This window comes from Syngnathus floridae, chromosome 1 (genome assembly GCF_059516105.1).
Source record: "Syngnathus floridae isolate MCC-2025c chromosome 1, RoL_Sflo_1.0, whole genome shotgun sequence".
Classification (NCBI taxonomy): Eukaryota; Metazoa; Chordata; class Actinopteri; order Syngnathiformes; family Syngnathidae; genus Syngnathus; species Syngnathus floridae.
The window spans coordinates 13,085,833-13,111,616 of record NC_142413.1 but is presented as its reverse complement, the minus strand read 5'-3'; the positions used below and the strand labels follow the sequence as shown (position 1 = coordinate 13,111,616).

The following is a 25,784-nucleotide window of genomic DNA, read 5'->3' as shown; positions in this document are numbered from 1 at the left end:
TTCCAGCCAATTACATCTTGTTCTGATTCTGGTTTTGTAATATAAATGAATTGTGGTGTTTTGCTTTCCTCTGATAAAGGACGAGATCCATACTGCACAATAGTTGCAGGCTCAATCAGTTCTCCACATCCAGACATCGGCTTATAATATTGACTGCGCATCCATTTTACACATTCCAGACTTTGTCCGCTTTTCCAGAATGCAAATCTATGTTTGAATATTTGAAAACTTTGCCATTACAGCGTTAGGAATTGAAAATAGATAATGATTGTCATTTTGCAGCTATAATGGCTGGCGCTCTTCTCTGACTTTGGCCAGAATTTTCAAGTGTCTGTGTGTAATTTGGTGCACAAGCTGAACACAAATGTGTTATTTTGTGCTGAAGCCCAATCATTTGTTTTGTGGATTTGGAATGACATGCAGGACAGAAGTAGTATTGCGATAACATTCAAATTTGGATTGAGTTGATTTTTTGTAAACTAATGTACAAAGGTTCTTATATCTAATGTTGGTTTCTTGTTCAGCAGTTTTGTGCCATCATTGAATGTAAATTTTTTTTGTTAACACACATATTTTGCACACACTTTGTCCATATTTAAAATAGCGTTTTTGTCTGGTTAGGAAGTGCGCCATCCTAAGAGGCTCCCACATTAGCAGTGATGAAAAATTGTGGCGCCCTTCAACATTTAAGATGCTCATCGTTGTTCTCGTTCATCCCAAAGATAATTGTTGTGGTTGAGGTCAGGACTCTGATTGCATGTTCTTCCATGCCAAACCCTACCAAGAATGTCTTTGATTTCAGCAATGGGGCACAGTCATGATGGCAGATTAAGAAAATGCCTTGCCTTAACGTTTCCCACAATAATTAATTATACGTATAGAATTGTGCAAAATGCTTTGGTAAAATAAATTATATCTGAGGGTTAAACAAGGGACTAATCCAATCCCTAATACATCCCAAAACTTTAGTTCATGTAATGATTCTCACTCTTATTTTATGTGATGAATTCTGATGTGATTATGATCATTCTGTGATAACAATGAGCTTTACATGTCTCATTGCCTCCATCTGCCCCAAAAGAACATGTCTGGGAACAGGACATTGCCGGAACAGTTAATCTGCCTGATTTGCGTCTCCCAGTATGGCAGCTTTGTTGCACACATTGTTTGTTCTCCAGAATAAATATTTCCACAGTGTTGGCGCACACTAAATGTTGATTTATCCTTGGCCTGTAATGGCCAAACTGCATATGGCATGTTTGTGTTTTTCATGTTTGTATTTCCTCCTGTGTATCAGTATTACAAAACATTTGTCATCATCCCCATAAGTCTTTGTATAATGTCTATTGCAGGGATGAGCAACAAGACAAGTGTCTCTTCTATTGATCATTGGAAAAATGCTTCCTCTACCTGGTAGAATAGCAGTAAAAGCTACAAAACAAACCATAGACTCTATGGTTTGTTTTGTAGCTTTTACTGTATATAATATAAGGTGCTCATGAATTTATTTGGGTTGACAGTCATAACGGCCCTCCGAAAGAAGCTATGACTACAATGCCGCCAGCGAAAAAAAATTAGTTTGACACCCCTGCTCTACCACATCTGATGACTTTGAAGTTGGAATAACACCAATCACCACTGGTGGCAGACATCACCTGGATTTGAACAGTTTATATCCATTCGAGAAGATGAACAAAGAGATGCTGTCAGCATGACACCCAATTTATCAAAGACAGAGAAGAACAGGTACACCACACCAGGAAATGCACACTAATGTCCAATCCCTATACCCACACTTCCACCTTTGTGCTTTACAATTCTGTGTTCCCAAGGGTATTCCAGTTCTTCTAAGTGCTCTGTCGCAACACCCCTTTTGCGGCCTTGTATGACATTTCGGCTGAGCCAGCATCCACGTCAAAAGTCCTTCAGCCAAAGCATATTGTCCACAATTCATTGCAGAAATGATCCAAATAGTGGGAAACTTGCAGATTTACTGTGCCATTTTTCGCTTTTGTGGAATATCTATCGAGGGAAAGGGTGAATAGTATGGCAGGTTGCTGAATGCGTTTATAATGGGCTTAAGGTAGAAGCATAAGAAAGTACGCAATTTAAGTACCATTTGAGGAACACTAATATAGCTGTGGGTAGAGCAGGTTATCCAGTAACCAAAGATTTAATCCCACCCTGTCAGAGTCATGTGTCATTGTGTCTCCCACCACCACATGTAGTTTACCACCAAAGACATTTTTTGAATCCTTTTTCAAAAGCGTCTGTGGAGGTGTTCAGGAAGAGCATTGCACAGATGGGGAGCAGAAGCCTCGAGGGCATCTCCCATGGTCTTGAGATGAGTCCTAGTGGGCGCAGAAGATGCAACTGACCTGACCGGGTTCTGGCTGATTTGTGTGGGTTGAGGAGTTCAGCGAGGTACAGGTGGGGGCTACACGGTACAGACAGTGATGGGTGTGAAGGAAGACTTCGATGTGGAAGTGAACAGGGAGCCGGTGCACAGTGCGAAGGATGGGGCGGGTGTACTCATGTTTATGCACTCTAATCAGGACCCGGGCAGCACTATTTTGGACATAATGAGGCCTTGGTAAGCTCCTGCCTGGGATCCTGATGAGGAGTGTGCTACAGTAGTCCAACCTGGAGGAGACAAAGGCATGGACAAGTGTCTTAGCAGCAGGACTGGAGAGAAATGGTCGAAGTTTAGCGATATTATGGAGGTGAAAGAAGGAAGTTTTGCAAATGTGGTTGATATGATTGTCAGAACTCAGATGGGGGCCAAACTAGACCCCAAATTAGTCATGAAGGGATAGAATGAGTTATCAAATAACACATTTAAACTCTAAACTAGCGTGCACTGTAAAAAATACAACAAGGTATTCTTCTATTATGTATCGCAATAAAAAAATACAGTAGTATATTGTTAAAATAAATAAAAACTGTTGATTACGATGAAGGGCACTCTATTGCTCCTTTTGTGTACTTGATCTTCAGATCAAGACAGTTTCCTTTTCTGGTTGTTTATTGCAGCTATTAGAATGTCCTTGGTCCATTTCTTCCTATTTGACTCTTTCAACATCATATATTATGAAAGCACGATCATTCGAAAACATCAGCTAATCCTAAACAAGCTCTCGCTAGTCTATGCCTTTGTAAAGTTAAGTGTCTCATTGTAATAGCTTGAATTAATCTTCAGCCTTTACTTCATTGCTTTTGGTGTTGCAGCATCAAGAGGAAATCGAGTATAAAAACAAATGTCATTCCATACTGTATGCAATGCAGTGATTTAATTTGATAATGAAGGTTTGGACCTCAGTTTAAACAAGCAGACATCCACTGAGAAGCTCTGAGGCTTATCATTCATGCGCTTCAACATCCTTTGTTGATTTTGATATACATAAACATTCACTGCTTTCATGGCTTTCTATTTCCTCAGCAAACTATTCTGTCAAATTGGATCCAATAATGCACCAATGAGAGAGGTAAGAATGAATTAAAAAGCAAGAACAGGATATTACTTTGTAGGACCGCCTGGGCAAGCTTACAAATGTTAATTTGCAGCATAAAGAGATTTTTTTGGTTTCGAGAGCCCATCTGAATACTTTTCAAGTTATAAAGACTTTTATTCCTTTCTATCAAAAGGTACAATAAATAGATGCTTAAGATATATCATGGACACAAATGCGCACGCACATGCATGCACGCAAAGTACTGTACTTTTTTTTTTTCATAATGAATGTAATTGGACAAATCTAAGAAACAAACCAGACCTGCTAATCTCGGGTTACAATTCAAATAAAAGATGCAATATTTTGTATTGTTGCATTTGAGAAGGTGAGGTGCAGTAAATCCAGAGGAAAAACTCAGACAAAAAAAGCTTAACTGTTCCTCTCACGTATTTTATTTATCTTGTAATGTCAAAATTAAACATATAGGAAAGCAAAAATAAAGGAACTGACTTTCAGAATACTTTTAAAGATGACAACATGACGAACTGTTGTCAAATGTGACACTGTGTGCAATGTGGACGGTGCTTTTTCAAAGATAAGATACTGAAATGGCATTGAAGAATTTATTCACACTCTCCCACCTCATGAGTCACCTATTGCATCAAAACCACTGATATTTAGGCTTCAGCCTGGATCAAACAAGAACAAGATGGTGAGAGTGGCTGAGACACATTCCCTGGAGAAGCGGCAACCTTGATAGATTTCAGACTTTGTGAGAGTCTTCTATGGTACGTCTCTATTCATGAAACTCTCAGAAATGACAGCTCTAACTAGCCTTCACACTTCCTCTGCTTGATGATAGAAAATTAGAAATAAATAATACATGAGAATATGTACTGTATGTGAGGAGTTCATTGTCAGATTTGTGTGCACGGGCAATTGCGGAGGCAGCATGTGCCTATTTACCAGGCACAAATGAGAGATAATTCAAACTTACCAACATATTCTGATTATGTTGTGAAGTTACCTGACCATGAAAAAGTTGTGTTGCTGAAATAAATGGCTGACTTCTTTTCATCATGAGATTTAATAGGCTTCACTTGGATGCATGAGTGGAATCTGATGCATACTAAGAAAATGGTCTAATGTGTGATAATGATCATTATTAAATTTTAAAAAAATCTTCAAAACTCATCAGAACAAATTCCACCATAGGGGGTAGCATGCTCCTGTAGATGCCGACATTGTGTGGCATATTTACACTTTGGTTGCATATGCAGAATTGAACACGCGTCAGTGTGCACAGATTTTTGTATGTACTACAGATGTGGGTGTGTGCCCCTCTGAGACACAATAAACCAGTTTTTAGAATAGCAGCAATCTGTTGGTGAGACAAAGATCTACCAACTCTGTACTGAGCCCTGTTTTCTTCCTCTGCCTTTTGCTTGGATTCCTTTTAGCAACATGCTTTAATATAGCCGGGTCTTCAGATAAAACCTGAATATGAAAGTGACGTCTCTGGGTAGATATTCCAAATGAGAGTCAGCTCAAAACCCTTCTTGTAAAAGTTTTACAGAAATCTTTTTGCGAGATGAAAAGATACAAACTGTCCTTGCATGTCCCCCCTTCCCTCATCACAAGCTCAGTTGTTGTATGAAGCAAAAAAGAGGAGTTTTTGTGCAGAGAATTTGGGTAGGTATAACGAGCACAGAGGGAAAAGTACAACATGCACATGATGTACTCATGGAAGAAAAACCTAAAGCTAAACCTAACCCAAAGAGTGAAGATTTCTGCACAAAGACCTCTGAGACTATCTGCTTTTCCTTCAAGATCGAATTGAATCCTTGTTCAAACCACGTGAAACACACACACACATTTTCCTATCTTGCAAAAGGTTCTGGCCGTCACATACTGTACCCCTCTAGTGTCTGATTTATGACAATGACTGACAGAAATTAAAATCAAATTGAGTTTAGAGTAACATTGCAGAGACAAGACGACATCACCTTGCAAAGTCAAGAGCCAACATTTGCCATGTGAATTGACAATATTGATTTTCCTTGACAGCTATTGGCAGAAGGAGTAAGGAGGACAGGGCCCAGTGTGCGGGTCCATGGGAGCTCAGTGAGATCCGAGCAACATTATGCGTACCAAGAGAATGAGGCTTAGCATGTATTGAGTGTTTATGCTGCAGAATAAAAAGTGTAGAGCACCTTGTTTATACCCACTAAGTGTTCAACTGGGCTTAATGAAGAATCCCTCGATACCGACACGTGATCCAATTTCTTTTGCATAAAATCTATTATATGTGGGGATTTTTTTCCCCTTTTTTTTGCAAAGTGCATGCTATTGTATTGATATTTTTCTGTTGTACATTACAGTTCACATATAAATCGGGAAGGAGAGAGAGAAGGAGATTGACTGAAGCGCAAATGATGAAAGGTAATGTGTTGAAAGAGGTGAGCTGAAGGAGACTGAAGAATATCCATTGTTTGCCTTCTTAAGGGCAGGGCACACAAGAGGGACCGAGCTGAAGTGTATGTGGATTACACCCAAGCACCGTCCTGAATATATAACCAAACCAATGTCCTCTCATCCAATCTTCTCTGTATAAAAGAATTAACAGGGTTGGAGGTGAAAACATTCAAATACATAGACCACCTCGTCAATATGAAGCTCTATCTGTATTTTCACAGACAGCACAGCCGCTTTTGAGTGTAAAAACGGGTGTATCCTGATTTTTGTTTGATTTTCGTTCATCTCTCTGTGCTTTAGCGTTTCCTTCCATGTGTGCTCAACAATTTGGTGGCTGAATGTAGACAAAAGGACTATCAGAGCGTCTCTCTCGTATGGCACTTAAAGGGAACGAGAACTGCCACTTCGATTGTCGGCTCTGTTCGTACCCACAAGACCGAGGTCTGTGAAAATACCAAAACTGAGTCTAGCACCCCGTGCGTAGATTTACACCACGCCTCATGTCAAACTTACACTGACCTTGGAATTAGAATTTTTGCACGGCAGTCTCTGCTGCATATTTTTAATATTGAGTGTGATGAAAAATCTTGTCTGTGAAAGCGTGCAGAATATTGGCACGTCTATGTTCTGAAGACTCAATACAAAGTTCAGTCCCAAGTATACTACTTTAATAAAAAGAATATCATAAAATACATTTCACATACTTAATTCATTTGTTATGACTGCAATATCAAACAGAAAAATTGATCAAACAGCATAAAGTTATTATTATATTGCTGGAATGAATTTTACCCCACACTGTCAATTTAAGTTTCTGCCATGTAGTAGTAAAAGTCTCTCATCATTTGCAGCTTTTTATGTGCTATGAATTTTGATGCGATAGGCCCCTTGTTTGCTGGTGATTAGGAGCTTAACAAAGAGAATCACTGCTTTGCCTGTGTAGCGAACCCAGATGACATGAGGGATCAGGACAAAAACTGTGATCTAGTATTAGCTATTGAGTCCATTGTTCAAAAGTGGAATGAACGTATTGGGTGAAAATGACCAAAAAGTAGTACACTTCTGAATTTCAAGGTCAATTTTGCCTTTTGACTACAGTCTAACTGCACATGGATGGAGCTTTATTCCGGCAATTTCATAGATGGGCCCAGTTAGAAATCAAAGCGCAAAGTATGTTTGTACGGAACTGCAAGATCTCCACTCGCGGATGATGTCACGTTAGCCATCGTTAAGAATCCGCCTCCAAGCACTGATCGTGTGCTCATGTGTGATGGACAGCCATCAAAAATTACATCATGCAAAAGACTGCAGAAAATATAGTTCTAAAGGTTTTGGACTTGGATTGGACAATTTACAATTTAGTTCTTCCTTTGATAAAATTGATTTGGAATCCAAGCAAATCACAAACTTGTCAAACAGCAAGTAGGTTTCCATTTCAGTGATCTGCTGTTGAGACGTTTTGTGGAGCCTGCACAAAAAAATGTGTGATAACGTGTGAATGTTTGTCTTTTTGTGGTGGATTTAAAAAAAAAAAAAAAGAGTATAAAATTATCATATAGAATGTTCTTGATTTTGCAAATGAAGGCTCTGACACCTAAAATTGTTGTTGATTTTAGAATTAGCACTTTTCAGACAGACATTACATCCCTCTAATTTACATTTTGATTTCTGTATATGAAGTCATTTTTGTTTTCTTCTGACTTTCTGGCAGTTGCATAATTAAAGTGTCAAACATACCTATTAACTTCTTGAGAAATTAGCCGACTAGATTCAAATGAGGTATTACTTGGATTTTGTACTTGAGGACTGACATGTTCAAATTAATTTAATGTCACATCCAGTCATTTGAGACAACCTAATGTTCGAGTTATTGTTAACTGGAACATAATGCGATTTATCTGGGGTAAGTCAAGGACCTCTTAGATTTCAACTGTAATAAACAAACGTATGTCCACCAAAAATATTTAGCCCTCCCAAAAAATGCTTGTCAGAACAATTGAGTAAAACATTCATCACCTCATCAACTGATGGGAGGTATCACACAAACAGCCATTTTGATTAATTACTCACTCACGCACACACATGCACACGCGCACGCACACGCGCACACACACAAACAACTACAGCAGATGAAAACAGTACAACTGGTCTCAGTGGTATATTTGACATGCAAAATGAAAAATTCTCCTGAGCACATCAGACAAGTGAAGAACTGTGATAAAGGCAAAGCCTGAAGGCAACATAGTCTAAAGGCAAGAGCGAGCAGAGGAAGAAAGCAAGACGGTGTCCGTGCTATGTCTGCAATAAAACTATAAAGATTCATTGCTGTACCCTGACGGAAACCTATTGATTATTTTGGTTTAACTTTAAGCAACCTTAGATGGTTAAATCCCCTAAAACACTGAGCGGAAAACAATTGCGAGTGTTTCCGAGGCCATCAAACATTGAGTTCTTGTACGGTTCCGTTCAAGGTCGCAAATATTCGCCGAACGGTTACTAGACCTTCAGTAGATGTTCGCCTGTACTTCTCTTTCCTAAACTTCCTTGGACAATGAAAAACTATGTAAGCGGTTGGCAAACTTTTCGCAAAGATTTGCAACCTTGAACGCACGCACAGAAACTCTGATGTGAATGCGACATTCACTGCCTTTGAAAACACAGCATGTTTGCTATAGCGGAAAATGTAAGTGTGCGTTTAGTGTTTTTTCAAAAAGTTTCTTATTCACTGGATAACTATACAATAAAATAAAAGTGAAATAAAATAAAAGTGTCAATTATTGCACTGTACAAACGATTTGATTTGTTGGGGTTTCCTGCGTATTTGTGGCCGTGGAGAATCTTGCCCCTATCCCAGCCTATCGACCATTCAATAGAAACAATCATTTATTGAAATAAATCAAAGCAAACTTAAATATAAATAAAAACGACTCTTGGTACAATGTAGCTGCACTGAAGACTTAGGTAAAGGAGTGTAAATATGACTCACCCATAAAGCACAGCATAGTAAAATATAAACGCACTTTTTATGCCTGTCACTAATAGGGCCATGCTATATGAATATGGCACGTGAAGCATTCACCCGTAGCCATTCTTTTCATCTGAGTGCCTCGAAACATACACATTTGGATGCACACGGCGACACAAGCTGAAAAACTCCATGCAGTTTAAAACACTTTAAAGCATGGAAGACATTTCAGTTCAGATGATGCTGGAGGCCTGATAGTAAGACATAGCTTACCCCCAACCGAGCAGGCATGACTTCGCCTGAGTCTTACAACCAGTCTCATTGATTTACTCATTATCTTCTTCACAGGCGATCATTCTGTTGGGAATCGCAGGACATCACTTTACTCCTTTCCTTTCTGTTGCAAAAGAGTTCTTGATCACAGCAAACCTTACAAAAGATCCGATCACTTAAAGTGCTCCAGTTGAGCTGGAAAGATCATTTACATTTTACCACTTGACTTGTTGAGATCCTCAACCATTTTATAAACATAGTCGGATATAATTGGCTCCGCATTAAAAGTAATAATGTGTCTGTTCACGCGAGCCACATTTCAGTTTTTCTTTCATTCATTTGTTCAATTATTAAAGAATACATTTATCCAGTTGTTAGTTAATATTGTACCTATTGAACAGGGAGAAGTTCCAGAGAAGATGCCTCTTCCTCGAGGAACTGGGAAAGGCACTGGTGATACCGCAAACAGTGCCCCATTTCCCAGACCTACAGAACCACTATCTGCCGAGCCTGAAGTAAGTGTGCCATGCTCTCGCACTAAATTGCTGACATTTAAATAAACGTGTTTTTCAAAATCAGCACTCCACAAGAAATATTAACGTTAAGGGAAACCAGTTTCTTTTTTCAAATACAACGTATGTTCAGGGAATCAAAGACAAAAATTATAAAATGCATGCATTATCTCTTTGTGGAAAAAAAAAGCTACCAATTGGTGAAATAATAATCCATCCAGTATCTGAACCGGTTATCCCAACAAGCCCCAAAAACTTTAATTAGAAAAACAAGCCACCTTGTACAGAACAAAGGTTTTAGTGACAGGTTTTTTTTTTTAGCAAGCCCATCCAACTGGATGCTGCCTGTTTGTAGAAACTGCAGCAGTGCACCAAAGAGTCAAACTACTGTACTGATATCTGTGGGCATCAATCATCAATAGATCAATATAATTAGCCCATCAATAATGTCTGCAATGTCCTTTAGAAAGGCTGAGGCTAATTTGATTGACAAGCCCTTGAGCTAAGCCTACTCTACTATTCCTTTCTTTACTGTTCAATCTTTTTTACATCTTTCTGATTTGTTTATTTTGTCAGAAATATTACACACATAAATCGTAAGACTTGGGCTGACGTGAGATTCTTTTGTTTGTGCTGATGGTATTAAGAGTCAGCACAAATCACATCAGGAAGGAAATGTGTCAACGTGGAATAATTGGAATTATGCAAATGGTAACAAAGTTGCACTTTGTAATAATACTATATTTATTCAAGTTTCTTTTTCTTTTAAATCATCTTACACATGATCCTACTTTTCTGCTTGTTTGTAATAGTAAATGTGCACAATGTTTCTTAATTTTCTCACCACCTAATGTTTCTTTTATATTATCAACATGTAAATATAGGGGCATGAAAAGTAAAGAGTGATTTTTATTGAAATTCTATTTAAATTTGTTTGAAGGCCGGTTTTTATTATATGGCTCTCGATTGAGTGTATTGTTATTGTTTAACTAGGTGGGTTAATTTACATTTTACTGTCTTTGTGGTTGTCACATTGTCATATGTACAGCTCCAGCTGTTGTGAAATACACAAAAGTTATATTTTATTGTATTGGTTTTAAAAACTGAGAAGGGAAAACAAGTTAAAGCACCAAAGAAGCTTTCCATGCATATGTGTTGATTTCTCAGAGGAGGATCGGCAGGCCCTCTTTTTCTCCCTTCTAATTCGATCCACTCCTGCGCAGCTGTAAAGTTCTCTGCTGAAGAGCCTGAAGAGAAATCCATACGCGTCGCTGTCTGGGCATTGATATTCTCCTTACTGCCCTGTTTTCCTCAACACCTCCATCATCCCATCTTTCCCTCTCTTGTTTTGGCTTTCTTCGTCGGTCCGTAGTGGCCAATCCATCCTCGTGCCCTCCACTGGCCTGGTCAGGACATCCAATATCCCATACATTCACACTTTCTCTCCCATGCCGACATACAACCAACTAAGTCCCGTTCTTCTCTCCTCCAAGCTCACATCCATCTTTATTCCTCAACTTTTGTCTCATCGACCTCTGTGCGGTGATGTGTTTGCTGTCTAATTTGTCTTGTGGCCTTTTGCATAGGCTGGAGTACTTCTCCCATATTTGCCCTTCAAAGGCATATAGAATACTTGTGTGGAGCATCGCATTATGGAACTCACACCCACCTCCACTTGAGACCTCCACTTGGACTGCCAAATCAGCTGAGTTGTATTTTCTGCTTTCCAAGCTTAGAATTAGAAGCAGTGAGTATGAATTGAAGGTTCTCAGCTTTAAGACCACATGGAAAATATGGAAATTAGGATCGACAGCTGTCACACCAAAGAAATAGGAATGATAAATAATAATGATAAGAAGTGTTGAAAACTGAATAGTATAGAAATAGTAATGACAAATAATGTGTTGAAAATTGCAGTCCAAAATTTAGTATGGACAACAATGTTCCTATGACAGTTAAAGTAGTGGTAGAAATGGTACACTAAATAAAAAATGAAGAGTGAACAGCTGTTTTATTCAGAGTTAAGTATGTATGAACCTGTGTGGCTTCACTATCAGTAACAAGCCATTCCAGTATATGAAAAAGCACTCTGTTTTCCCTGGAAAAGCATTGCATGCATAAATGAGATGACCTGATGATGTGGTCATATTGAGCTCATGCACCGTGTCATCACAACATCATCTTCCAAATGTTAAAATGCATGAAATTCGGGGGATTATCTGTAAAGACAAGCTAGACCGCAAAGCTAGAGATCAATACCTTGGAAAATACACATTCTAAATGATTTAGATCCCTACGGAATTTCAAATACAAAGTGGTGCAGTGACCAGGACCTGCTGCCTCCTATGTGTGTGCAAAGTAACTCAAGTGTGCCGCTTTGGATTGGTTTAAAAATGATAAATCCTTAGCCTCTCATGTCACCAAGGGGTGGGTGCAGGATCTTCAGATGATGAAGCCAGTGAAAAACAAGCTTGAAGCTATAAATATAAAGTGTACAGTACATTTGCGCTATTCTTGCAATATTGTTTACACGTTTTGATGTTTACTGTTAACTGCAAGCCATAAATCATATCCACTGTTGCTAAAATATTGTTGCATTCTTGTTTATTGATTTGATAATAAAGTGCAATTTTTACCAAATTTAACTGATCCTTGTTGGTAAAACACATTCAAATAAGTTTAGTAAAAGGTCAACAAAGTGACAGGGGGGAAATGGATATTTATGACAAAATGTATTTTGTTGAAAGTGTTTGCGTATGTGCTGTATAGTTATTCTTACGACCTATATTAGAACTCCTTCCTGCACCTATGGTGTAAAAGAGTGGCGCTGAACGAGCTGCTCGGGGACCCTACAGTGTAATGCTGGAGGTGGAGAGTGTTGTCCATGATGGATGTCACCTTGGCCAATATTCTTTTCTTTCTTTCTGCTTCCTCCTCGACAGATTCCTGTTGGCAGTTAAGTCTCTTCCTATCTCTGTCTGCGATGCCTCCTCTGCAGCACACGATGTCATAAAACATCGCAGAGGTCACCAGAGTGTCATAAACGGTCCTGAGCAAGCCCCTGCTTATGTCGAAAGACCTTGGCCTCCTTAACCAGTAGGTGACTTTGGTCTTCTTTGTGTTGTCTCTCCAGTCTAGGTGATTGTTTTGGTGAAGTTATTTAAATGATTCCACTGTCTCAAAGGTGTGAATATTAACCAGCCTGTATGGGGAATGTTTTCCATGGATATCAGTCACTATTGTTTTGGTCTTTGAGGCCTTTAGGAGCAGGTGGTTATGTTCACACCATCCTCGATGAGCCAGTCGAGCCTTATAAGTTGGTAAAGAATTGCGTAGCCACCGATCACAGAGCAAGGACAATGAAACATCGGGAGATACAAGTTTGTCTTAAAACAGATTACTGTACCTCAGTTGCAATCCTGCCTCTTTACTCAATGCGAGTGGATTAACGCACGTTTGAAGTCTTTGTTGATGTTCTGGTTTGAAGTGAAATGAAGCTACCATAACAACACAGAAGAACAAAAACCAGCAACAGGAGAAGGAACCATGGTGGGGCCATTTGTTTTGCACAACAAAACAAGGGTTTAATATTGTATTAATCCACCAGGATTGTAATTTAGGTTGAAATGCCCCATGGGATTCTAGCAAAGCGAATAAAAGGATCAAACAAAAAAATATAACATAGTTGTTAGCCAACGGCATACTCGTCCTCTACCGGAGGCGCAGAGCAAGGTCCTTTCACAGCCTCCAGCTCTGTATGTATTCTTCATTTAGTATTTTATGTTAAACTTGTTAAGTGTGACAAATATTTTGAATGACGGGAACATTGTGTGCATGTGTGTGCATGACAAGGTGGTGGCGGGGTTTTGGAAAAACGTAATAGACATAATCCCCCCAATATATACTATATATATATTTTTACAAAAAGTCAACCTCTACCTTGCGGAAATTCACCTATTGTAAGGGGCCGCCTGGGATGTATCACCTGTGAAAAATGAGGAAATACTGTATTAGAAAATACGAATTAAAGAAAGTTAATGTGGATATTGTGGCTTTAAACGTGTAGGGGTACACTCACCTGACTTGCGTGCGGGCAGCGTGAGATCCATTTTCACTCAGTGAAGGTGTGCATGTTCGTGCGATTGGTTGATCGTCTCTATATGTGCCCTGCCACTGGCTGCCATAGGCACCCCTCACGACACTGAACAGGATAAGCGGCCTTGAGAATGGATGGATGGAAGAGAATACAAGAGAGTATTGATAACCCCTGGTTTTCCAGACAAAGGTAAAATAAATCGCTGCATTTCACCTAGAAGCCTTGCACCCCCGATTGTGTGTGCATCCACGTGTGACTCATACCTTACCTAAGCAGACATAAAAAAAATACAAATACAAAAATAAAAAATATAGTGGGCAATTTTATTTTTTGTCTAATTATTTTTACTCTCTTACTTACTTTACATTATCACAACTTCTAAGCTTGGGAATTTGCACATCATTTTCAGAATCGTAAATACAGAAGAATAAAATACACATTTAGATTAAAAATCATACAAACATCATTTCCTTAAAATTCCCTTATCCTTAAAAGGTTGAAAACAACCCAATTTGGGTTAAAAATTGGATCGACCCAGGGTGTTGGGTCAAATTGTTTTTTTCAAAACAACCCATTTGGTTGCACAAACAACTCAACAAATTGGGTTATGTTTTTGAAAACCAACCCAAACGTCCTGGGTTGGTCCAAGTTTTAACTCAGCAGTTTTAAGTGTGTAGGGGAGTGCAGGAAGTATTGCAGACTACATAAATTAAATCTCAGATCAAAATTGCGTGCTAACTGTTTGGCCCACACTTTAACAAATATCAAATTACCGTAATTTTCGGACTATAAGTCGCACCAGCCATAAAATGCCCCAAAAAGTGAAAAAAAAAACCCATATATAAGTCGCACCGGAATATAAGTCGCATTTTGGGGAGCAATTTATTTGACAAAATCCCACACCAAAAACAGTCATGTACGAGCAACAACAGGCTAAACGATAGCAACAACGATAGGTATGCTAACGTGACAAACACAAACGAAGAGCTGAGAACGGGCCTGACGTAACATATAGAGTGATTAAGGACAACTATTACATAAATAACATGTTTATAAAACCATTGGTGTCACTCCAATTCATTAAATCCATCGATCGTTCGATACGATAGCAACAGGCTAAACGATAGGTATGCTAACGTGACAAACACAAACGAAGAGCTCAGAATGGGCCTGACGTAACATAGAGTTATTAAAGAAAACTATTACATAAATAACACGTTTATAAAACCATCGGTGTCACTCCAATTCATTAAATCCATCGATCGTTCTTTGTCAACAATGGGTGCGCGCGGCTGAGGGTGCTTGCACTTCAAAATATTCCACAGGCCCATATAACGATAGATAAACTATATTTCAAATAACTTTAATATAAGCAATAATATTATCAAACCATCCGTGCACTTTAAATCATTAAATCCATCGATCAAATTCCTCGTCCATTGTCAACAACGCCGCGCGTGCACCCTGACGTCAGCCTCGTCTTTATTCTACAGATCTAGTATATGACTATATTGTAGCGTTAACAAAGTACAAGGAAAGACGTGGGTTTTGTAAACGCCTCTTTATTTAACAAAACAAACTTCCAAGCGTGTGGCGGCGTGGACTTCCAGACACGAGAGCTCCATGGCATAGGACCGGGCGTGCGGAATGGCCATGTCCGAGCCCCATGCACTGTCTGCGGACAGCCACTGGGCCGAGCGCCGGCCCCCGACTCAGTAGAGTAGGAGCGGGCATGCGTAAAAGCCATAATAGTTTTTCAAACCTTCTATGTCACTCCAAATCCTTAATTCCTTCAAACTCTTTGTCCTCCCTGTCACTTAGAAACAAAGCCGCTAATGTTGCCGGTAGTCCTTACGTGGGTACTGAATAAAAATTTTCAACTGTACGTTTATCCTTTATGGAAACAACTGCCGCGCCGCGCCGTGCCACTGACGTCACTTGAAATAGTAATCCCTTGGTACATCATGGTTGTCCAAACTTTCTTTCTGCTGCTCGATTACTGTTTTCAGCTACATATTTTACAACTTAAAGTTTGTAACCTGCAAAATATGAGTTTCTTTTTGGTGCCATTTTTCTTAAGCCCTTCCCAGTTGATGAGTCACGGCCAACGGTGAAATTTAGAGCGCCCTCATCCAGTTTCGTCTGAAAATATATATTCTTTTGGTGGTTTTATCAAAGTCAAAGTCTGCTTTATCGTCATTTTTTTTTATATATACTAAGACACACAAAGAGATTGAAATTACGTTCCCACTATCCCTCGGTGAGATAGTACACATATGCATACAAGCAACACAAAAAAAACCAAGAAGGCACAAACAATGAATAAATAAGAGTGTTGAATAAATGATAAATAAACAAATAATAATGAATAATAATAATAAATATAAGAGGAGCAAAAATGGAGCAAGTGTGCATACAGCAGACAGTGGACTTGGATATGGCGCTTTAAAGTGTTAATTGCTTTATTTGATGTTTTCTCTATATTTTATGTTTTGAATATGTTCAAGATAAAGATATAAAAGCATGTGAAGTGATCACCTATACTAAAAATAACATGGGAAGTGGTCAGCTATACTTGCAAGTGATGTGTTAATGATCAAGTAAACATTTGTGAAAAAAAACATATATAAGTCGCTCCTGAGTATAAGTCGCCCTAACACCCAAACTATGAAAAAAACCACGACATATAGTCCGGAAATTACGGTAGTTAACTTTCAAACTGAAAGGGCTGCAGCATGTCAAACAGAAGAGAATACGCAGAGGATTTTGCAACTTAGTGGTTTAGCTAGTTGACTGACATCTGATGTTCAAGGCAATGTAACACTCGTATGACTTTGAGTTCAGAGAAAAGACGTGATGGTCTGGCTTGTGTTAAAAGCACGAGATACATCAAAACAACAACCCGACAGTGCTATTGGCATTTTCTCAGAGCAAACATGTTCAAAGCATATCAAGAATAGCATCTTCATCTTTTTTTATTTTATTTTTTTTATGTTGTTGCCGTGTCAAGCAAATTGCAACGAATCAACGAATGCGTGTGGATGCCAAAACTCTATCAAGCACAAAACAATCAAAAAGTTGTAAGGCTTTGGAGAAAGTGTAAGAAGTAAACACATCAATGTTGCTGTGACAGCATCTGGTGTTTGGTTCCCATATTCCTTTTTTTAGTGCAGACATTTGTTTGGTCCTGCTGCTCCAAACCCCCTTTTTCCCTCAGCAGCATCCCAGCGGGAAGGTTGGGAAGCGATAAAACCTCAAATTAATGTGTGGTATATTAATGTGTATTTTACTGTGTGCATAAACTCTCACCTGGATAATGGATTGACTGGTTGTTCTGCATTCAGAAGGCCATTGCTCATGTTCCGTTACTTTGGTTTAACTCAGCTACTGACACGGGGAACTTAAATTTAACTGTGCGCACGGGTGCCGTTTTCTTTCTTTTGGTATTTTGCTGGACTTTGCACTGATAGAATCATAACAGGCGTTTGTGGAATCAAACCTTCTCAAGCCCCAACTACTTTAAGTGGCATCCTGTATTTGTCATGAATGAGTGGAGCAGGGTGACCAAATGCAGCTCGGACCAGGGTTTATTAAAGGGAAGGGAGGGGCCGAACAAAGACACAAGTGGGACAGAGACTCACGGACAGCAGACAGGAAACAGAAGTCCACAGAATCTGACCGTGAGCCTCCACACAAGACCGGGGGGGAAATGGACGAGCAGGACAGGAACACGAGGCGTATGGTAATAATTATAATTTGTTTAATTGACCTGCGGCAAGAGTTAGGCCTGCTTTTTCAGAGTCTAAAATGTAGTCTACCTTTTTTTTCTTTTTTTTTTAAACCAAATTTGCAGGTATGCCTGAGGCGTGGCGGGATTACCAAGTGAGGTGTAGCGCATCAACCAAATTTACAAACATCATTGCCCCTGCTCGAAAATGACGATGCACCTGCTTTTACGGCAAGCGTGTCTACTTTCTGTCACCAAATTTTAAGGCGCTTTGGGGGTGCTACAACTCCATGCGCCGGAATGCTCAGAGAGATGCAACATGGCCGCAACATGACACATTGCGTCGGCACGGAAATTAATTTGTGCCCATTTTTAATCCAAGCACACTCCAAGCAAAATAGGGTTAGGGTTTTTGTTTTGAAGCCATAATATACCGTATAATAATTTCACCCATCAATAACAATTATAAAAATATTCTGATGGTGCACATTTGTACTATATGGACCTTCCATTGGTGATGAAGCACACAAGCTCACATTATTTATAGCAGTTTTATTCCATAAATTTGTATGCATGCACAAATTAGCATTACAAAACATGTTCCAACATGTTGTAATGAAGATTATTCTAATATAGAGTCCAACCTAACTCCACCATCACACTGTTATTTGGCAGTATAACACAAAATCGAATTGAGCTACTACCATTCCTTTCAAATGTAATTAGACTTTGTGAGTACTGATGGCACAAATGTGGGACCTGTAGAAGAGAGTCCATTGAAATTCTGCACAAGATCATCCATCATTAGATTTTAGAAGCTCCACAAAAACGTCCCGCATCTGCCTTTGAGAAAGGGTGCATCTCATAATTACTGATGTAGAGCCAATTTGCGTCGAGCATGTCTCTCAGCGGATAATGATAATGATTATAATTGCTTGAAGCGTTTGCTTCATGCAGTAAAAGCAATAATGTTCACTCAGATCTCTGATAATAAAGGCTTTAGCCCAGCTCTTGGCCTCCTCCAAGCTGTTGTAAAGCGACTGGAGGTGAATAGTCATTAGAGGAATTGAAATGCAGGGGTAAATACGTGACACTTTCTGTTCTGCTTCCTGTCTCTTTTTTTCAGTCCCTGGAAGGGGCACCACATTCTGATCAAAGACTGACACTGATTCATTGTGAACTATCAAAGAGAAGAGTCAGAGCACTCTGTGACGACTGAACGTCGACATGTTATCAATTTCAGTCATTCCGCAATTGGCTGTCGCCTCACAGGTGTTTTACAGACTGTGATCACTGTAGAACCCGTTTTATTGATCGTGAGGGACAATTCTTGCATTTTTCATGAGAGAAAAGACATTTTGTGATCAAGAGGGGCTCTGGCTCAAATTGACTTACTGCCTTGAAGCTTCCCTTTTGGAGATGCGACAGGTATGTGTCTCTCATTCAATGGTCGGAAAGAAATTGTTGTAAAAAATGTGTCCTGTCCTTGTTCCCTTGTTTTCTGCAAAAACCATTAGATAAACCTGGACAGCAGAAAGGGAATGATCCAACAAAGTGATTTAATTCAGTGGGAGGGAATCTAAATACCTACCAGCTATTTCATTACAAAAATACTAATTCCTCAATATTCTTATTCCTATAATGACTATTGCCAATTATGGGGTATCAAACACTGATGATCTATGTCTGTCTGCAATGGGCAAAGACAATTGTTTTGGCTGTGATGTGACAATTTACCTGTAGGTGCCATGAATAAAACATTGTGAGTGATAGAGCAAGCACCTTGACAAGAGGGTCAGACCTCAGCCAGAGGATGGAGCAGAACCCCATCAGGAGAAGTGCGCTAAATCATAGCTGTTTGGTGGGAAAAAAAACCCAGCAGGAGTAAGATAGTGTGGTTGATTGGGTGCAGATTTAAACCGCTATGATCTTTATCCATGGGTAAACATACAATCGTACACCATTGCCATGATCCCATTAGAACCTTCACGCAGTTACATTCACACTGCAGCGCAATTCGGATTTTTTGTTTTGCCCATATGCGACCTGGATCGGATTTTTCCTAAGACAGTCTGAATGGCTCCATTCAATTTTTTTTTTAAATCTGACCTGAGCCACTTTCATTTGGGGTCCTGGATCGAATACGTATGGGATTGTTTGGTATTCAAGATTCAAGAGTTTTTATTCGCCATGTTTGAGCGTGCCAAACAAGGAATTTGACTTCGGTAAATCACAGTCCAACATTTAGGTGACTAACAACAACACTCAGGACATGTGAAAAATGGCAAATATTCTCAAACATCCCCTGATCTTAAACTCCCAAGAGGGCAAGGAAAAACTCAAAACTCCAGCTAGGGGAAATGAGAAACCTTGAGAAGAGACCACAGATGGGAGGGTCCCTCTTCTAGGATGACCAGGCTGCAATGGATGCAGAGAGGACACAGTACAAACAGTGTAGACAATTCAAAAAAGGTGTGGAGAGCAGGATGTTATTGCACAGTAATGACTCTGAGACTCTAAGAGTGGTGTGAGTTCATCAGAGCAACAGCCTGGGGGAAGAAGCTGTCTCTGTGTCTGCTGGTTTTGGCGTACAGAGCTCTATAACGCCGTCCGGAGGGGAGTAGTTCAAACAGACTGCAACCTGGGTGAGAAGGGTCTGTAGAGATGTTACTTGCACGTTTCCTGGTCCTGGACAGGTACAAGTCTTGGATAGATGGGAGGTTGATTCCAATGATCTTTTCTGCAGTCCTGATTGTCCGTTGCCGTCTGTACTTGTCTTGTTTGGAGGCCGATCCAAACCAGACAGTGATGGAGGTGCAGAGGATAGACTGGATGATGGCAGTGTAGAAGGTCTTCAGCAGCTCCCGCGGCAGGTTGAACTTCTTGAGCTGTCTCAGGAAGTACAGCCTCTGCTGGGCCTTCTTCCGGACAGAGTCTATGTGGCCGGTCCATTTCAGGTCCCGAGAGATTGTGGTTCCCAGGAACTTGAAGGTGTCTGTGGAGAGAATAGTATTACTGCGGATAGTGAGGGGTGAAAGTGGTGAAGGGTCTCGCCTGAAGTCCACTGTCATCTCCACGGTCTTGAGCGGGTTCAGCTCCAGGTGGTTGTGGCTGCACCAGTGGACCATCTGCTCGACCTCCTGTCTGTACGCAGTCTCATCACTGTCAGGGTTTTTCAGACGATCCTTATCGTATGATTATGTTGGAATGTAACCGGTAATAAATAACCTAGCTTGTCCCATCCTACACAACGTCGTAAAACACCCCCTGATATGTTTTGACTAGAGGACAAGGGCTTCCTATTCAGCCTACTCTTACCCCCACTCTGTTTTTCTTAATAAATATGCCCTTGCTGGAGGGAGAGGCAGACTTCATTCCTTCAACAGGTGAACTCTCCACCTGCAGGTGCCTAAAAGGACTTGTTTGTCTCCCGTGTGGTTCTTGCAAAATAAGTTAGAGTGAGCACAACTCTAACAATCACCGTCCTGGATCAGTCCGATGAGAGTGGTGTCGTCTGCATACTTCAGGAGCTTCACAGGAGAGTCACCTGAGGAGAAATCGTTGGTGTAGAGAGTGAAGAGCAGTGGGGAGAGGACGCACCCCTGAGGGGCTCCAGTATTGGTGGTCCGGGTGTCAGATGTGATGCTCCCCAGCCTCACACGCTGTCTCCTGTTGGTCAGGAAGCTGGTGATCCACTGACAGGTGGAGGCAGGCACCGTGAGCTGGATGAGCTTCTGTTGGAGGATGTCAGGAGCGATGGTGTTGAACGCCGAGCTGAAGTCCACAAACAGGATCCTGGCGTACGTTCCTGGGGTGTCCAGGTGGTGCAGGATGTAGTGCAGACTTTCAAGCAGGAAGGTGACACGCCGTCGGGGCCCGGTCCCTTCCTGATCTTTTGTCTCCGGAACATCTGGCGCACTTCCTCCTCGCGGATCTGGAGTGCGGGCGCGGCCTCTGCAAGAGAGAGAGAGTCGGTGACAACGGTGATGGAGGTGTGGACAGAGCAGTTGTGGGGGGAGGTGAGTATGTAGATTGTGCTGCAGGAGGTCCCGTTGTGTGCGAGGACCGATCAAACCTGCAGTAGAACCTGTTTAGCTGGTTAGCAAGCCTTGGGCTCTCCACAGGACGGGGGGTTCGTTTCTTGAAGCCCGTGATGCTCTGCAGACCTTTCCACACTGTTGAGGGATCAGGATTGGCAGAAAGGTGTCTCTCCAGGCTCTCCCCGTAACAACTCCTGGCTTTCCTGACATCTCGGTTCAGTGTGTTTCTGGTCTGCTTGAACAGGTCCCGGTCGCCGCTCCTGCAACCGCAGGTGGGCAGGCAGACTGCTTGGGAGGGAGAGTGACTGTTTTGATTGTCTGTGAATTTGCAAAGTTGTTTTGAGGAACAGTATTGACTTTATATTTGACATAAATTCATTCCTGCTTGAAACGTGAAGCATAAAGTGGACATTTGTGGTGATAGCACTAATTCAGCAACGAAGACGGTTCATTTCTTATGCAACGGCGTGGCATCATCTTAAGTGATGTCTACATGAAATCCCATTGAAAAGCCTTGCCTCATTCCCCCAAAATACTGTATTTCCACCTCTTCCCGAATTGCTCCTCTGTGGATATTAGATAATAAAAAGATAAGCCCTGTGGCGCCTGCTCGGTGGACCCCATTCACTTCCACAAATACTATGCAGGTCACTTTGGGGACGCGTATGTTCACACACCAGGCGGACTGAAGGTGCATTTAATTAAATATAAAATGAGAATGCTTACACACACACACACACACATATACACACACACACACACACACACAGACAAACGCACACGCGCAAACACACACACAATCGAATTTCACCCCTAAAATCCAAATACAGCAGACGTTTTTCACACTGTACTGTTTGAATAGAATGTTATGCTACTCTAAATACTTAATAGGATCATGTCCTCTGTGTACCAGTGTAATATTCCAAATGAAAGCACTATCATATGAGTTGTACAACAGTATTCTTTGAATTGAATATCAAAACAAGAAGGATCAAAAGACACAAGCCAGGAAAATAATCATCAGTCTATCACACATTATTTTGGCGTCTCTATTTTGTGCCAAAGGTTCTACATCTCTTTTAAAGTGAAGAAGCGACTTAATATTAAATACAATCGATATTAACACAAAATGCTAACAAAATCCCAATTACGACTGAATTAATTATGGGTAAGTTCAACATGCAGAACGTGCAGAAAGTTAATAAATATGCAAATACATGTGTCTGCCAAAGAGTGCAAAGTGTGTTTCCAAATATGCAAATTTCATCGCTCAAAAATGAGCGGAGATGGAAATATGTGCCCTGTACGAGTTATTAAATGAATAAAGCACATTCACAAACTGCTATCCTTGTTTATGAACATACTTTTGTATCTTATGCCGCTGGAAGAAGCTAATACCATGCTTTTGAAAAGCTGGATATTTAAATATATTGTCATATGGTGAGAATATCATTGGATACACAAGATCAAGAATAAAATCAACTCATAATACACAATCTCGGCATGAGTGGGTGTTAACATGCGAAAAGGTGAACCGACTTAACTCCTGTCCCCCAAATCTAGGCACTAAAATTTGTACCCTAATATATATTGCACTCACTGATTGTGCTCTTGTATGAATGAGCTAGAAGCGGTTCTGAAGTGTCTCTGCAGTTAACCAGGTCGCAAAGGAAGGATTCAACAGCAAGGAAAAAGGTAAAAATAAAAAATGGAAAAAAATAAATAAATGGTTTTGCACAGCACTCGGTCAGGTGGAGCTCTCTAGCAGTTGCACACCTGGCTTTTGCATTGTCCGGCCCGGTTTGAGCCTTGAACAGATTCTGAAGCTCATTCGTCGAGGCAAGCCCATCACGGGTTCTGGAGACACGGGGGTGTGGTCCACAATGCTTTTTGTTTAACAAATCTAGCTTTGAACTCTAATCAATATTCAAGCAATCCAACAATGTGATTTATATTCCAATAGATTAATCCATGGAACTCACATGCAGAACATAATCCAATGTGGATCACAAAATGAAACACCAAAATGCAATCTCAAGGTTCTTCTCAAAATCGCATACACATGCAGTTGGTCAGTTTTTTTAGTGGTTGAATTCCGTACATTGCCTGTCTTCTGCTGATTGGGGGTTGAAATGTGCATACCCAGGATGGGTCCTCAGGCCCCCAATCCAGGAAGCACTGTGAGTTCAAAAAGGCGTTAGATAATTGTGTGCAATATTCACTGCAATTATTGCTACACCATCCATCCATTATCTGTTTTTCCTCTAGAGGGTTGTGGGTGTGCTGAAGACTTTCCCAGCTGACTTTGGGCAATCGTAACAGGTCAAATCCCTCCTTCGCCTCACTGACCCTAGACCTTCATCTCTCCTTTGTCAACTCTAACCCTCACCCCACTGCTAGTACCTTGGAGTCATCACAGGCGACAATCTCACCTTCTGCCAACACATTAAAGTAGTAAGTGACGAAAACAGCTTTCTATCACTTTAAGAATATCGCCTGCCTTCACCCTTCTCTCTCTTCATCTGCAGCTGAAACCTTTATCCATGCCTTTATCACATCCCGCATTGACTACTCTCACAGCATCCTAAATGGCACACCCTTTTATCTCCTCAGCAAACTTCCATACATTCAAACCTATGCTGCCCATACCCATTCCGGTGACCACAGCCACTCCTCACTGGCTTCTAATTCTTAATGGTGAAATATCCGCAATGGTGAAATATTTACTGCTGAGTGTACATTTCAATTACAACATATGCGCAAGTGATCTTTTCCTGTCACAGGTTACACGGCATATTCTCATTCACCTCTTAGCTTCGAGTGTGTTGGCTGAAATTGGACGGTTATTGGATAAAGACCTTATCCTGCCAATCGGACGCTTAGCATCTCTGGAGGTCCCTGGGGCGGTGGGCTGACCCGGACGCTCGACTTCAGTATTGTGAGTGTCAGTTTCAGTTCAGTTTAAATTTCAAAGGTTAGATGTTGTATAGTTTTTGTCACACGCTTATCTTAAAACACTGTGTACAGCTGTTGCTCATACCCTTTTGAAGGTGGAGGTAGAATGTCCAAAATTGAGGTAAGCAGGCATGCAGGCCGAGGGAGAGAGGCAATGGCAGGCAGGCAAAGGTCATAGGCCAACAAGGAAAGGGGGGAGGGGGGAAGGCGGGTAGGCCAACAGGTGGCACACAGGTACAAATCCAAATTGTTTGTAATTCAACTAAGGTTTCAACATAAAGGGTTCCAAGAAGTAAACTAAAGTTTGTTTTCTAAATTCCAAGTTTCAAGTTCCAAAAATTACAAGCTTGGAGCAGACTTGAAGTAGCTTGAAGCGGCCTTTTAGTGGTAAAAAACTATGTCACTATCTTCCTTCTTTGTCTAACTGAGACTGACTACCAAGTGGGAGCAGCCTATTTCCCTGATCAGGTGACTGATCAGGTGACCAAAGGCTTTGTCAAATAAAAGTCCATGGGCCAAGGCCAGCGAATCTTAAACAAAAATACGAATTTAAGGTAAGGAAACTAAATTGGCTCCAACAAGTATGATGTTTGAATAATTGGATAAGTGAATTATGCAGTGTGAACCTCTACTACCAAGTTTGTCATGCTGTTGGTCTGAACTGATCCAGTTAAAAACAACTAGTATTGTGTTTGACTACTCCCTCTGGCTACTCACTTTCTTTTCCCAATGAGCAGCACAACATGGAGAATTTTTTTTGTAAATACACTAAAGAAACATTCCTACTGCATGCGATATTTTTGTTTTTCATGTCAATATGTGATTCTCAAAGTTTAGAAACCCACGTTGTAGTACGTGATGTGTGCTGGGGGAAGCGTCTGTGAGCTTCTGCTATGTACCATGCACTCCTCAGTTATTTCTTTGTAATTTCTACAAAGTGACGGCATTTCTCAGAATTCAAAAGCCTTTTCCGGGTTCATTTCAATTTCTGGGTGTACAATTACACCCCTGAGAAGTGCAGTTGACCTGTTCCGCTACTAGGCTAGTCTCAGGTCATCTTCTCAAAACTTGCACCCTAGAGATCTTCATGTCAGCAAGTCCTTAACTGCTAGTCTGGAAGTATGGCTTATGGAGTGGTTCATCCAACGCTTTTTATAACCAAGAACTCTCTCCTCCACTAATTTAATCCTCTGAGAACTGAGACTGAAGTACTGGCAATCCAAGCACACACGGCTCACTCCTTTTGTTCAGCCTGTGAAACCTATATAGATGAGTGGATAGCCATTTTA

The 25,784-nt window shown here is 40.6% G+C and overlaps 2 protein-coding genes and 1 long non-coding RNA gene across 13 annotated transcripts in view; 2 read left to right on the top strand and 1 right to left on the bottom strand.

The window, feature by feature from the left end:
* Nucleotides 1-1,725: 1,725 nt before the first annotated feature.
* Nucleotides 1,726-24,968, bottom strand: LOC148404172 (uncharacterized). 4 transcript variants are annotated; one of them, XM_088375914.1, is made up of 5 exons: nt 24,581-24,968; nt 13,987-14,041; nt 13,756-13,896; nt 13,632-13,662; nt 1,726-2,643 (listed from the first exon to the last, which is right to left on the bottom strand). In XM_088375914.1, exons 3-5 carry the CDS (start codon nt 13,784-13,786, stop codon nt 2,352-2,354), a joined length of 354 nt encoding a protein of 117 aa, XP_088232040.1. In that variant the 5' UTR covers nt 13,787-13,896; nt 13,987-14,041; nt 24,581-24,968; the 3' UTR covers nt 1,726-2,351. The 4 variants fall into 4 exon arrangements, 2 of the variants coding, with proteins under 2 accessions (XP_088232040.1, XP_088232032.1); XR_015858569.1 differs by lacking the exon at nt 13,987-14,041 and having other exon boundaries at nt 13,617-13,662; XM_088375906.1 differs by lacking the exon at nt 13,987-14,041.
* LOC148404173 (uncharacterized) lies at nt 23,049-23,965 on the top strand. The gene is made up of 3 exons (XR_015856195.1): nt 23,049-23,069; nt 23,169-23,235; nt 23,809-23,965. It is a non-coding gene; the product is annotated as an uncharacterized LOC148404173 (long non-coding RNA).
* The window catches only part of LOC148404171 (uncharacterized), a 35,917-nt gene continuing 34,272 nt past the window's right edge, over nt 24,140-25,784 (top strand). For 4 of the 8 annotated variants that reach the window (XR_015858581.1, XR_015858574.1, XR_015858579.1 and 1 more), the window contains exon 1: nt 24,954-25,049. The gene's annotated coding sequence lies outside the window, so the exon portion shown is untranslated. Of the gene's footprint in view, nt 24,238-24,323; nt 24,479-24,938; nt 25,050-25,784 lie in introns of those variants that run through there. The other 4 variants (XR_015858583.1, XM_088375949.1, XR_015858582.1 and 1 more) reach the window with 2 other exon arrangements.

What these genes read in the sequence shown, in the direction of transcription:
- LOC148404172 (XM_088375914.1), bottom strand. Translation starts at nt 13,786, where the DNA reads ATGGATCTCACGCTGCCCGCACGCAAGTCAG. An exon ending in GCTGCCCGCACGCAAGTCAG is followed by an intron (nt 13,663 to 13,755) that starts GTGAGTGTACCC and finishes CATTTTTCACAG; the next exon opens with GTGATACATCCCAGGCGGCC. An exon ending in CAGGCGGCCCCTTACAATAG is followed by an intron (nt 2,644 to 13,631) that starts GTGAATTTCCGC and finishes TGTCTCCTCCAG; the next exon opens with GTTGGACTACTGTAGCACAC.